At 54.6% G+C, this 14665-nt stretch overlaps 1 protein-coding gene across 2 annotated transcripts in view; it reads left to right on the forward strand.

Annotated features, from left to right (window-relative positions):
* Nucleotides 1-1873: 1873 nt before the first annotated feature.
* Nucleotides 1874-14665, forward strand: part of LOC102970117 (phospholysine phosphohistidine inorganic pyrophosphate phosphatase) — a 117549-nt gene continuing 104757 nt past the window's right edge. For both annotated transcript variants that reach the window (XM_042960148.1, XM_042960146.1), the window contains exon 1: nt 1874-2059. In XM_042960148.1, coding sequence (XP_042816082.1) covers nt 1935-2059 — 125 coding nt within the window. In that variant the 5' untranslated portion in view covers nt 1874-1934. The remainder of the gene's footprint in view (nt 2060-14665) is intronic.

Genomic DNA, 14665 nt, shown 5'->3' on the forward strand with positions numbered 1-14665 from the left:
CATGGAAATCCGTAAGCTCCTTACTGCCTGATGTGAACATAACCCTTTAGCTGGAGTGGTTTCTATCATCTGCAACTAAGAACCATAGCTAATATAAGGTCTAACATTCTTTTCCCCCCCAACCAGATTGTAAATCACCAAAGGGCAGGAGCTGTATTTTACATCTCTCCTGTAAAACCAACAGAGCACACCGTTCTCCAGGAAACTGAGAGATGTTGATATGCACAATTCATTGAACTGGGTGAAAGTTCTTTTTTTTTTTTTTTAAGGTTTATTTATTTATTTACTGAGAGAGAGAGAGAGGGAGCATGAGCAGGGGAGGGGCAGAGAGAGAGAGAGAGGGAAAGAGAGGGAATTCCAATCCACACTGTCAGTGCAGAGCCCGACGGCAGGCTCCAAATCACGAACTGCGAGATTGTGACCTGAGCCGAAACCAAGAGTCTGACGCTTAACCAACTGAACCACTGAGGTGTCCTGAACTGGGTGCAAGTCCTAAAATTCCGACAATTTCTTCATCCTATCTGTGACTCGACAGGCTGAAATGAAGTGGTCATTCAAATATGGTCTTCTTTTGATACCTCAAAGCTAAGTCATGCCCAGAGGAGTCTGATTTTTTTCAAATTTCAGTTTAAAACTTGGAAAAGTCAGAGGGACAGTTAAGGGAACCCTCCCTCTTTTCTACCAATTTTTATTTATTGTAAAAATGATGTAGCATTAGGGGCACCTGGGTGGCTCAGTGGGTCGAGCATCTGACTTCGGCTCAGGTCACGATCTCGTGGTTCGTGAGTTCGAGCCCTGTGTTGGGCTCTGTGCTGACAGCTCGGAGCCTGGAGCCTGCTTCAGATTCTGTTTCTCCTCTCTCTGCCCCTTCCCTCCTCTCACTCTGTCTCTCTCTCTCAAAAATAAATAAACAGTAAAAAAATTTTTTAAATAAAAAATGATGTAATATTAAAGGGACTGTAACAATTCATCCAAAATATGACTGGCCTAACACACTGCAATATTCCCGTGTTCCTCCCAGCCCTATTCCTATGCGCCCTTAATTTTGCATGGCGGTGGTCTACATTATAGTTTCGTAGTCTGCTTTCTCACATGTTATAACATGAGCACTTTCCGTGTTGCTATCTAGTCTTCATTTTTGATGGCATATTTCTTTCTGTTGCCATGTTATACGTGCTTACACATTCACTTTTCTTCCAACTCGTTGTGGCATGATAGCTTCCATTGCACTCATGCTCTTGAGAATCATTTCCGGAGCATCACTTCCCAGGCATAGGATTGTCTGGCCAATTGATCCAACTATCTCCACTGCTGCTTTTTTTTTTTTTTTTTTTTTTAACATTTATTTATTATTGAGAGACAGAAACAGAGCGTGAGCACGGTAGGGGCAGAGAGAGAGAGGGAGACATCGAATCTGAAGCAGGCTCCAGGCTCTGAGCTGTCAGCATAGGGCTTGACGCGGGGGCTCGAACTCACAAACCCGCGAGATTATGACCTGAGCCACCCAGGCGCCCCCAACTATCTCCGCTGTTTTTAAGGCTGGTTATACTCTTCAGCCAGAGGATGAGGACACCAGCGATCGCTTTAAGTTTTGCTACAGGTGTCTCCGTGTGGTCTAGAAGTGCCTCGTTCTGGTTTTTAGGGAGGGGCTTGTTTTTTGCTTTTCCTGCCTTTGGTCCACTGATCTGGGAAGACGGCTCCCATCTCGCGCGCGTGCGGCCGGGAGCTGGGAGGCGGCGACCGGCGGCCCCGGGTTTGCGACCCGCGGTTCCGGGTTTGCGCCCGGCGGAACGGCCCCGCTGGCCCCGCCCCGTCGGACTACCCGGCTCAGGACTACACTTCCCAGGCGCCCCTGCGCCGTAAGCCCGGCCGCAGTTCCCAGCCGCGAGTTGGAACGCGGAGTCTGAGGAGTCAGAGGTGCACAGCGGCGCGCGATGGCTGCGTGGAGCGAGCGGCTGGCAGGCGTGCGCGGGGTGCTGCTCGACATCTCGGGTGTCCTGCACGATAGCGGCGAGGGCGGCGGCGTGCCCATCCCTGGCTCCGTGGAGGCGCTGGCGAGGTGAGTGGGCCGCGCCCGCCGCGGTGGGCGCGAGGCTCCGCGCGCTGCCGGATCCCACCCGCAGCTTCTGGCTGCCGCCGGGGACGGGGCGGGGCTGTTGCACTGGCCCCGCCCCGGTCCCTGAGAGCCCACCCGGGCCGGACCCCGTCACAGCCCCCCGCCGCCCCTCCACCCCCGCGAGCATAGGGCCTGTGCTGGTCAGAGCTGCCCGGTCCTCTGGGGCTGCCTTTTGCTTCCTGCCGCTGCTGAGCGTTAGGTAAAATAACATACATTACATTCCTTTTTTTTTTTTTTTTTTGTTAATGTGGTTACAGGAAAACTTTAAATGACGTATGCGCTGGCATCGTTTGTTTAGGGGAGGAGGAGGAGGAGGAGGGCATCTTGCCCACCAAATCTTGTGCACAGAGGACCACACAGGGACCACAGTTGGTACTACTGGACCCTCCGCTTTGTAGCTGCCATTGATTGGCACGACAGGGCAGTGCTGCCATGATGTCGATGGACAGCCAGGAAGGGCCAATGGCCCAGGACTTGACTTCCCAGAGGCACTAGCTGGGAAACCCTGGATTAGTGGCCTGACCTCACTAGGACTCAGTTTACCTACCTATGGATGGCAGTTAAGTGAGCCTCTTTGTCGTTCTCAGGGAGCCCACCCCACCTGTCTGGACAGGAGCCAAAGTGTCTTGTGTAGCAAAGCAGGAGAGGCCAGGAACTCAGAAAAGGGAGATGTGGCCTCCAAGAGAGCATGTGAAGGGCAGCCAGACCTGGGAGCCTCTTGACACCCCCCCGGAGCTTCGTTTCCTAAAGTCAGGTTTAAGTCCTGGCCTTTGCCAAGTCTTCATGGGGCTCGTGTCTGCAGGGGAAGTGAACAGTAAACTTAGACGCAGATGAGTAAACACAAGATTTGCTGAGAAAGTGACAGAGGTGAGGCTGGACTTCTCTGAAGAGAAGGCATTGGATGCAACCGAAGGGTAAGAAGGGCTGTCTGGGCGAAGGGGCGGAGGAAGTGCATTCCCGCTAGAGGGAACAGCAGTGGCTAAGGCGTGCGGCAGAAGAGAACTCGGCACATTCATGTTCATGGAACTGAAGAGGGGGAGCTTGGCTATCGCAGGGACTTGTCACAGAGCGGTGCCTGGATTTTAACCTGAGTGTGGGGGAAGGCTTTGAAGATTTAGGCAGAAGGGTCATGGGATCTGATTTATGTTTTTAACGTTTATTTATTTTTGAGACAGAGAGAGACAGCATGAATGGGGGAGGGGCAGAGAGAGAGGGAGACACAGAATCGGAAGCAGGCTCCAGGCTCTGGGCCATCAGCCTAGAGCCAGACGCGGGGCTCGAACTCACGGACCGCGAGATCGTGACCTGAGCTGAAGTCGGACGCTTAACCGACTGAGCCACCCAGGTGCCCCATGATTTATGTTTTTAAAACATAATTGAAACATAATTGAAATTGAAACATTAAAAGTGGGACCGTGTAAGTACTAGATGGAAACAGGAGAGACTTCCTTTGAAATCTCAGAGTAGAGGACCTTTATAATTATGCCCCCAGATCTAGATATCAACGACAACAAATCAACAGCCTAGTAGAAAAATGCACAAAAGATATAAACAATTCACAAGGAAGAAAAAGCAAATGACCCCTAGTCATATGAAAGATGCTCAGCCTTACTTAGATAAGAGAGATACACAGGCACTTGAATGGCTCAGTTGGTTCAGCATCTGACTTCGGCTCAGGTTATGATCTCACAGGAGATCAAACTCTCACAGCTCGAGAGTTTGAGCCCGGTGCTGGGCTCTGTGCTGACAGCTCAGAGCCTGGAGCCTGCTTTAGAGTCTGTCTGTGTCTCTCTCTGTCCCTCCCTGGCTTACACACTGTCTCTCTCCCTCTCTCTACCTCTGTCTCTCTCTCAAATATAAATGAATATTAAAAAAAATAAGAGAAATGCACATTGAAACTATGCCAAGGTGCCATTTTTTCAAGAGTATGAGAAAACTGGCAATAATGCACAACTTTGGGCACACATTCACTTGGTGAGAGCTTGCAGAAACAGACCCTGTCATACGTTGCTTGTGGAAGATGCATTTGGCATTAGCTCTCAGCGGCCCCACTTCTGGAAATTTGCCCTGCCTCCTACGTGAGAAAGGACATCAGCGCCAGGGCATTCACGACAGTAACTTTGTAAATAAATAAAATAAATATATGTATGTATGGAAATAGCTCAGGTATCTACCACGAGGGGAGCATCATGGTCCATCTGTGTAGGAGGGGGGAGGTGGTGAGAAGGGAGTGAATGAAAGAGAGGTTTTGGAAGTAGGACTGGTAGGGGAGGGGAGGGGAAGTAGGACTGGGAGGGGAGGGAAGGGGAGGGGAGGGAAAGTAGGACAGTGAGTATTGCGGGGGCCAGGGAGAAGACGAAATAAAGAATGGCCTCCAGTGTCAGACTAGAGCACCCGAATGGATGGAGACGGGGGCGGGGAGGGGGTGAAGGGGTGCAGGGCAGGTGCCGTGATGGCTCATGATGTATGTCAAGTTCTTGGCCCAGTGCTAAACACATGATAGAGCCCATGACAGCCCAACAAATATGCATATATTTATTTATTTATTTATTTATTTATTTATTTATTTAAATTATGGAATTTTTTAAAGTTTTTTTTTTTAATTTATTAATTTTTTAATTTACATCCAAGTTAGTTAGCATATAGTGCAACAATGATTTCAGGAGTAGATTCCTTAATGCCCCTGACCCATTTAGCCATCCCCCCTCCCACAACCCCTCCAGTAACCCTCTGTTTGTTGTCCATATTTAAGAGTCTCTTATGTTTTGTCCCCTTCCCTGGTTTTATATTATTTTTGCTTCCCTTCCCTTATGTTCATCTTTAAGGGTTTTTTTTTGTTTGTTTTGTTTTTTTAATGTTTATTTTTACCTTTGAGAGAGAGAAAGAGCGCCAGCAGGGCAGGGACAGAGAGAGAGGGAGACACAGAAACAGAAGCAGGCTCCAGGCTCTGAGCTGTCAGCACAGAGCCCGATGCTGGGCTCGAACTCACAAACCGCAAGATCACGACCTGGGCCGAAGTCGGACGCTTAACCGACTGAGCCACCCAGGTACCCCTAAGTGATGGAATTTTTTCAACTTGAAGTTTAAATAATAACATACTATTGTACGTTAGTTTCAGGCGCACAGCACAGTGATTTAGCCATTCTGTACGGTACTCAGTGCTCACCACGGTACGTGTTGTCACCATCGGTCACCAAACATTATTACAATGTTATTGACTGTATTTCCTATTATTTCCCGGGGAGGTGAGGCCGCTTCTTCCGTGCTAGGCATTCATGCTCTCCTCTCTCTATCTGGGGAGGTCCCCTGACAGTCTGGGGCGTGGAGGGGCTGTGATTCCCCTTTATCAGCTGAAGCCACCACAGCTCAGGTCTTGTTGGGGTCCCAGGCTGGATGGTGCGAGGACCACGGAGACCCAAGTCTGCCTGACTCCCAGCCGCTGTGACCCCGAGAGCCACACTTAGAGACCTTTGCGGGAGGAGTGGGTATTGAGAAAGGTCAGGGGCTTCCAACAGCCCCTCCTGAGTAATGCTCCCACCCTGATCCAGGCCTGCCCAACAGATGGGTGCACAGATCCCGGGGTGTGGCAGTAAGCAGGGCTCCCCAGGCTGTTCACCTCTGTGGGTTCTGCACGGGCACCGTCCCACTCATCCCTAGGAGGGGACGGGTTTTGATTTTCTTTCACCCAGGCCGGTTTATGTAGCTGGGATGTCTCTGGCAGCCCCTATACCCGTATAAATCTAACAGCTATAGGAGAGTCTTCAAACATAGCAGAGCCGGTTTTGTGGGCCGAGAGGGCGATTTCCTTCCCCAGAGCATTTAGGATTATTTTCCACGAGGGGACATGGTGCTCCTTCTCCTGGGAGGTTTTATCGCTGTGCTGCCCAGGGGCCTGAAAAACCAATGGCCTCATCCCTCTGAAACCTCCTGGGCCTCCCATGCCACAGGACCAAGTGCCCACGCCCCCTCCTGCTCCACCAGGGCCTTCTCAAGTGAGCTTTGTGGCCCTTCTCTGCCTCCTCGCCCGCCTCAACCCCTTGCTCTCAGCAGCATAAAGACTCCTGGGCAGGATTTTCACTGATGAACCCCCCCTTGTGGCCCAGCACCCACTGAGCCCGGGCCCACGCAGTGCCCGCACGGCGATGCCCTCTGGCGCTCTGGATATTCCTTTTCAGCTCCTCTGCCTGTTCTTGTGCCCAGCCCCCAGCGGCCCACCGATCACACTCGGGCTCAGGGAAGCCCCACACGCCTTCCTTGTGGGTGGCCCTGGGCACGCACCATGTCCAGAGTCCAGACACTCAGTGGTAGTGAGTGCGGTGCTGGAGACTTCCCCCTGCTTTGGGAGTTTTCCATGGGGGTGCTTCACACATACAGGATGAGGATACCCCTCTTTTGTGGTGGCCGAGCCAAGCATGGGCTCTCCCAGGAACCGTTCATGGAAGGAACAGGTGCCGTCTGCCAGGGTGAATAACACCATGCGTTTGGCTGCTTTCTGTCGTGTTTACAGCCCCCTGCACTCGATGGGGGGGGGGGGGCTCCTTGATATGCGTGGCTCACTTTGATGTCCTGGGGAGCTCAGTGGAAGCCCTTGGAGCCAGAGCAGCTGCTGGGGGACAGGCATGGTGGGGAGGGGACGAGGTCCTGGGGAACCTTCGTTCGCCCGAATGGCGGCTCCCCAGCGCCTCAGATTTCCAGCAGCACCTTCCATTCTGGGAGCCCCGGAGGGGCCGGCTCCCCACTCGTCTTCCTAGACTTTCCCGAGTGACATGCGTCCTCCGATTTTCTGAAAGGTTCCCACTGTTTTGGAGACACAGAGCACACGGAGGGTACGAACTCTGCTTTTCCGGGGTGCCTGCGTGGCTCAGTCGGTTAAGCGTCCGACTTTGGTGCAGCCCTCTGTACTGTCAGAGTTCAGATCCTCTGTCTCTCTTGTCTGTCTCCTTCCCTCCCCCCCCCCCCCGTCTCAAAAATGAACACGAAAAATAAATAAAGAAATACAAATCATTAAACTCTGCTTTTCAGAATGGTGTGGACCACAGTAACAGTGGTCACCAATCGCTGAAGGAGGCCTGTGATGCCCCGGGTGGGTGCTCGACCCCATAGCTACCTTCACCGCCAGTCGTGAGGTAGGGATTTGGGGCCCCTTTTTAAAGTGGCTGAGGCGCAGAGATTCAGGAATGGGCAGAAGCAGAAAAAGTGGCCGGGCCAGGTTAGCCCCTGGGTCCGTGTGACTCCAGGGCCTCAGTGTCCCTCGCAGTGCCACACTGCCTCTCCGTAACGTGCATTTGCTCCTTCATTCACTCCCACACCCGGCAGGTATTTACTGAGCGTTTCTAAACTCTGCAACACCTGCTGTAGGCTCCGGGGACGCTCCGCAGCGAACGAGGTAGATAGAGGTCTCTGCCCTCGCGAAGCTGGGGGTCCGGATGGGAGATCAGTGTAGGCAGCACCCAGAAGGGCCCGCTTCAGACAGAGACCAGGCGGGCGGGGAACTGGGAGCTGGGGTGGGGGAGCACAGTCTCGCAGAGCCGCCACTGTGTGCGCTGGGGTCTTGAAGATGCCAGCTGGGCCGGGAGCATCCCAGATGGAACCGAAGGCCGCACAGGCCACACCGACTCCTTCCTGGAGCTGTGGGGGCCAGCGAGCCCTCTTTCTGCTCTAGGATTTGTGGGCGGGTGTGGTAATGGGACATCTGTAACCGGCCCGGGTCCCCCCAACAGACCCTTTATTGGAGCCCATTCTTGGGCAGTTGGGATCTCCGAGGGGAGCCATTCAGAGGCAGGGCCCGGCACAGCGGGGGCGACAGGGGCCGGCCCAGGCGCTGGCCGGCACAAAGGAGAGCCCCGGAGGCATCTGCATGTGAAAGGCAGGTGGGCATTTACTGCATCCTGTCTCAGGCCACTAAAGCACATCTGCCGGGCCCCGCTGGGTCCAGCCTTTTTGTGGCCGGCGGAAGAAAGTGGACCTCGGCCCAGGGCAGCTTCATAAAGCAATTCCCACCCAGGACCGCCGGGCCCACAACCACTCCTTCCAAGTGGGGCCTCTCAAGCCCCCGGGTGCACCGGAAGCGACCCTGTTAAAACTCAGGCGCCTCCCAGCAGGTTCTGGAGCCGTGAGGGACTGGGCCAAGGGAGCCTTGTCCGAAGTCGCCACCCTGCAGACAATAGGACTGACCCCTCCTCGATGCCAGGCCGCCCTGGCAGCGTCCGGCCGTAGGAGTGGCAGTAATAATCGCTAGGGACCAGGGGTCAGCCGGGAGCCTCACCTTGCTGCCTCATGCCATCCTCCCAGTCATGGCCCAGCACCTGCCAGAGGAGGCCCTTTCGGGATGTCAGAGGGGACGGCCACTTGTTTGAGCTTGTTTAAGCCAACAGGAGCCACTCTGTCTTCAGAGATGGCGCCAGGAGAACACGACACCCTCTCCTGGGCTGTGTTCTGTCTGGTTTTGTAACTTTTACAGTGTCAGCTTCAAAAGTCGTAAGTGGCCCCCTCCTCGCGAACAGTCCCGCAGGTACGTGAGTGTGTGGAGTAAAAAGTCCAAACCCTCGTCACCGGCCCTGGCCCACGCGTTCCCCCACGGTGGCACTGTGCTTCCTCCCACACTCCTTCCTCTGTGTTTCCCCACAAGCACAGAGGACTGAAGACACAGTGCCCCCCTTTCCTGACATCACACCGTCCTTGCCCCCTGCCCCGCACTCCTCCCTCATCCACCCAGTTCTCACGGCTCACTGGAGGCTGAGTCCCTGCTGATCCCGAGCTGGGGCGTTCCGACCCTTATGTAGCCTCAGGGCACTTATCCCCCAAATGAAACCCAGGGTGGAACCCCCCCAAATTAAAAAAAAAAAAAAGAACATTGTTTGACAAGTGTATATTTTCTCCGTTCAAATCTACAAATGATTATGAAGCCAGTCAGTGGTCACGGTCAAAGTGTTTTGATGAATAACAATATTGAAGTCTGGGCCAGCGGACGGCTCAACGGTTCATAGGTTTATAATTTCATATGTGTGGCTGGGAACAAGCTGCTTGTCCGTCAGGAGAGGAGGAGGGAAGAAATTAGTTTATGCAGACTGGAGTACTCTGTAGCTATTCAGAAAGAACGGGGTAGGGACGCCTGGGGGGCTCAGTCAGTTAAGCGTCTGCCTTCAGCTCGGGTCATGATCTCGTGGTTCCTGAGTTCAAGCCCCACATCGGGCTCTGAGCTGACAGCGTGGAGTCTGCTTGGGATTCTCTCTCTCCCCTCTCTGCCCCTACCCTGCTTGCGTGCTCTCTCTCAAAATAAATAAACACACTTAAAAAAAATAAAAACAAAAAAGAATCATGCACGCTGACCCACATGGAGGGAAACTGAGGGATGCTGGATGGGTGTGTGAGACCACACCGGACAAGAGCTGTTTCTCGGTTTCTGATCTCAGCATGGGTGCACAGGGCCACCACGTGGAAATCAAGCGTAGCCAGGCTGCTGGTTCTGGAACAGAGTTAATGGTGTATCCTACCCGTGCTGCCTCTGGTAGGAAGCCCCTGCGGATTAGGGGGTCACTGAGGCATGGGTTACTCAGGGGGCTCACAAAAAGAGGCCATACGCCTCCCCCAGCACCCCGAGGATGTACGGGGAAGCCATATTGGCAAACCCTGCCTGATCCCTGCCCGCAGTGGGGTTCAGGGCGATTTCCCGTGACCGTGGGGCTGGCGGGATGCTGCCCACGTATAGAGGAGGACCAAGAGACTCAACCTTGCTTAAAGATGCCTCATGAGGAAGAGTGGGGCCCGTGCTGTCCTCAGGGCAGGCTCTGCCTCTTACCTGTCACCTGAAGAAAGGTAGGGGTACCTGGGTGGCTCAGCGGATTAAGCATCGATTTCGGCTCAGGTCGTGATCCCAGGGTCGTGAGTTTGAGCTCCACGTCAGGCTCAGCGCTGACGGTGCAGACCCTGCTTGGAATTCTTTCTCTCTCCCCTTCTCTCTGTGCCCCTCCCTCGCTCACTTTCTCTCACTGTATCTCAAAATACATAAATAAATTTTAAAAGATTTCTTTTTTTATTATTTTATTATTTTTTATTATTGTTATTTTTAATAAATTTTTAACGTTTATTTATTATTGAGAGACAGAGCATGAGCAGGGGAGGGGCAGAGAGAGACAGAGAGGGAGACACAGAATCTGAAGCGGGCTCCAGGCTCCGAGCTGTCAGCACAGAGCCCGACATGTGGCTCGAACCCACAAACCGTGAGATCATGACCTGAGCTGAAGTCGGCCGTTCAGCTGACTGAACCACCTGGGCGCCCCCAGATTTCTTTTTTTTTAAGTTAGGTGTCAGCTTTTGTGTGTGAGGGCCTGGGTTTTGAGTCCCGACTCTGTCCTGTGATTGTGATGTGGTCTTGGGCAGGTTTTATAGCCTTTTTGTGCCTCAGTTTCCCACCTGTGTCATGGGGGGGTGTAAGTTAAGTGAGGTGTTTTAACCACCATTTTGCTTGTCCCACATCTAGAAGCTAAAGGAGTATGTTGTTGCTTGAAGGATCAGACGGTGGTCAGGAGGTGGTTACTTAGCAAATAAGTCTTTGAGTTGTTGAACTTGGTGCTGATTTCAACACGAAATCATTCAGCTCTGCCCAAGCTGCTGTATTTTTCACATTTGTGTACATTCTCGTGAGGCCAGTTCGTACTAAAGGGTTGTCGGCCCCTCCGAACCCCAGGTCCTCATCTGTGAATGGGGATATTGACCGATCTCTCAGACTGTCTTGAGAATTCAATGTGAGCCTGTGAATGATGCATTGGGTGGTTGGGAGAGGTGCTGGAGGCCAGTCACCGGGAGCTTTGGCAGCTGCTGTCAGGGTTCCCTTTGTCCCAGGTGCCCCAGGATTGTTCATCAGGACGGTCAGCCCTGGATTTTTGCCCCAGCCTCCCTTTGCTGGGTTGAACTTTACACTCTTTCTTAACGGTGCTCTCTGGGCTCCCTCACCTCCTGGCCCCTTCTGGCCCTGGTTCACTGGGCATCCATCAGGCTTCCCCCCAGACTGCCTGCTTCGAGGGCCCAGATGTCCCCAGCCTGGGCTTGCCAGGGATGTGGTTGGTGCTGTCACTACCCATGTCTTCACTGGTATTCATTTTTTGTAATATGCCATGTGCTTCTGATATGGTTGTTATTTCATTTCATTTCATTTCATTTCATTTCATTTCATTTCATTTCATTTCATTTCATTTCATTTTTAGTGGGGGGGGGGGTGCAGGCAAGCCAGGGAGAAGGGGAGAGACAGAGAGATAGAGATTGAGAATCCCAAGTAGGCCCTACACCGAGCCCGATGTGGGGCTCAGTCTCTCACAACCATGAGATCGTGACCTGAGCCCAAATCAAGAGTCAGTGTTTAACCAACTGAGCTACCCAGACGCTCAGTTATGTGGCTTTTCAATATAGTCTTCATGATAGCCCCATCAGTAGCTACCGTTAGTGTCCCATTTTATAGATGTGGAAACTGAGGTTGGAGAGGGTCGGGTCACAGGCCTCAGCCACACATTCAGAGGTGTGGGCAGTAGGTGTGTTGCTTTCTGAGTCAGGCTGCCACCCCCTGCCACCTGACCTCGGGAGCGCCTGGCCTCTGTCGGCTGCAGCTCCTGGCCCGGACCAGCCTCTGATGGTGCTCGGGGAGGACTGGCTGGCAACTGGCTCTCCAAGGTTGGGAGCGGTCCAAAGACACCTTGCGTCCCTCTGCACCTCAGTCTCCCGTTTGGTGAAATGAGCCGTTGGTCGAACACTATGCGAGGTCTCCTCTGGCTTCTGGATTCCCTGGCACTTGATTCTAAGTTGTGTTTATTAATAAATAGTAAATCGATGCCTGTGGGCTCAGCACGTCCCTTTGGTCTGAGCTCCGAGGCTCGGGCAGGTCAGAGGGAACATGCTGGATGGCAGTCCCAGGCACGGGGAAGGCAAACCTCGCGTTTCACAAGGGCTCTGGCTTTGGAGCCTGCCCGGTGTCTGACCTCCTTGCTGTTCCCTGAGGTCACTGGCCGGCTGGTCCCGACTAAGAGGCCCAGCCAGGGCCCGGCTGTGTGCGTCACCACGTCCCTTGTTCTCTCTCTTCTCTCCGTCCAGACTTTGGACTCTGTTTCTTGCCTGGACTCTGACGACACAGTGATGTGCATCACTGCCCACAGAATGTCGGATGGAGACTAGGGAGGGACTTGAGGGCAGGGGAACAGCTGGCTGTCAGCCTAGCCGAAAGGTCTGCCCTGCTGGGTCGGTGGAAGGAAAGGGGAGGTGCAGCGGGTCCAGCCTGAGCTACTGGCAAAGGCTGTTACTGGTGCCCCTCGGTGTTTCTAGACCGATGGTCACACCATCATGTGGGACGGCTCACGGCGTGCCCGGTGCTGGAGAGCAGAAGACCAGGCACCTGTTACCCCATTTCATGGCTGGGATTCAGGGACCCCAAGAGTCTGGCCTTTGGATGCCTCCTGACCAAGGGCATTTGCAAGGTGCAAGTGCAGGACCCCAGCTGGGAAGCCGGACCCGATCCTCATGGGCCCAAAGCCCTTCTGCTGCTGCTCTGGCCACCGGGCGGCTCCCTGACCCCAGCTGATGCCCATCATTGGAGCCCTCGGGGAGCTGGGCCGGTCCCCTCCCTGAATCAACACGGGCACCTCTTGGTATGCACGAATGACTGGGTTTTTCTACAGCAAAACTGTCCCTGTTCCACTCCTGGGCTCCTGTTTGACCTTCTATTTTTAAAAATTGGGTTCTTAGGGGTGCCTGGGTGGCTCAGTCGGTTAAGCGTCTGACTCTTGGTCTCGGCTCAGGCCGTGATCTCTCGGTTCGTGTGTTCGAGCCCCACGTCGGGCCCTGAGCTGACAGCGCAGAGCCTGCTTGGGATTCTCTCTCTCCCTCTCTCTCTGTCCCTCCCCTGCTCTCTCTCTCTCTCTCAAAATAAATACATAAACTTAAAAAAAAAATAAAAGATTGTGTTCTTAGAGCAAGTAAGTACTTTGTAGGATTCAGTTCTTCCAAATGTGTGTTCTCAAGCGCTGTGGCTTTCCAAAAGAGAAGCAGCCAAAGGTGTCAGAGTCAGAGAGCGCTGGCACCACTACTGGGCCCTGCTGCCTACGCGTCTTGGTGCCCGTAGGGCCGCCGAGACCGATGTTCGCCGCCGGCGGCCTGGGCCGGGTGCTGACGCCCGCATTTCGGTTCGTAACAGCCCCCTGAGGCGTCGTGAAGGTCCCTTTCCTCTCTGGGGGAGACCGAGGCATAGTTTTATCTCTCTGCCGCTGTCCCCCTTTAGTAGTAACAGGGACCCTCCACTCCACCAGAGAACGTCTTAGTTGTGGCCCCTGGGGCAAAGCAGGCCGCCGAAAGGGGGTGGGGGACGTCCCTCCCCGCCCCTCACCTTCCCCGCCCCTCCTGGTGTGTTTTTCTGGCATCCCTCGGAGAAGGTTCCAGGCTCCAGCCGGGAGGCCACAACTCCAGCCCAGCCCGCGGGCCTCCTGCAGCTCTTGGGGGACCAGCCCAGGGATGCGACAGGATCCAGGAAAAGCACACTCAGCTTTCTCTCCACGCGGAGAAGTCACCCACCCCCTCTGCGTGCTAATCTCATTTGTCGCTGGAAGTTTGACCTGCCAGCCAGGAATCACCCAGGAGCCCAGTTGGGGCTCGGGGCCTCTTCCCCACACCGGCCCGGAGAGGTCTCTCTTCGGGGGGGGGGCGGGGGCGCGCGGGGATTTGGAGTCTGGTCGGCCTGGCCTCCCAGACCCTCCGCACCCTCCGACTCAGAGGCCCCAGGTGGGTGCAGGTGGTGGGGGCGGGGGTGGGGTGGGGGTGGGGGGTCCCGGCTGCCGCTGCTTGCTGACGGGGTGGCCGGGGTGAGGGGGGCGAGTGCCCCTGTGTACTCTGAGACAGTAGGGCGGGTAGAGGGGGAGTGAATAAGGCCGGGGCAGCCAGTCCCCAGGCCACTGGCAGGCGTTCACAGCTGGCACGTAGTGAGCACTTACCGTGTGCCAGGCCTCTGCAGGCACATTACAGGTTTCGCTGGAGCCTTATAATGGGAGGCAGGTGCTATTTTCATCCCCGTTTTACAGATGAGGAAACTGAGTCACAGAAGGAATGGCGCGCTGAAGGTCCCACAGCCACTGGGTGGCAGAGCTGGGACCCCGGCCACGGTCACCAGCCTCTGAGGTGCGTCCTCGTCACCACGTGGCCACCGGGCCCGCCGCCTGGCAGTAGGAGTACTTCCCGGCACGTGTGCGCCACAGCAACTCGCTCCAGCCCCGTGCACGTAGGCCCAGCCTCCTGTTTACCTGTCTGGATGCATCCAGCTCCACTGTGCTTTCTCCTCTGGAATCCTCTAGAAACCTTGCACCAGAGACAGACGCTGGAGCAGCGGTCGAGCAGTGGGGAAGCAGCGCTGCCCGTGGGTGGGCTTAGCTGTGAGCACGGGGTTTCTTCCTGAGGTTCCCTGGGTACTGGAGCAATGGGGTTCCGTTCCCCGGTGGGCCCGTCAGATCTGGAATTTGGGTTATTTAGGTGCCCCCCACAGATAGGCAGTGCCAGGCTCCGAGGGCTGCGAAAGCAGAG

The sequence above is a fragment of the Panthera tigris genome, chromosome D2, assembly GCF_018350195.1.
Source record: "Panthera tigris isolate Pti1 chromosome D2, P.tigris_Pti1_mat1.1, whole genome shotgun sequence".
Lineage (NCBI taxonomy): Eukaryota > Metazoa > Chordata > Mammalia > Carnivora > Felidae > Panthera > Panthera tigris.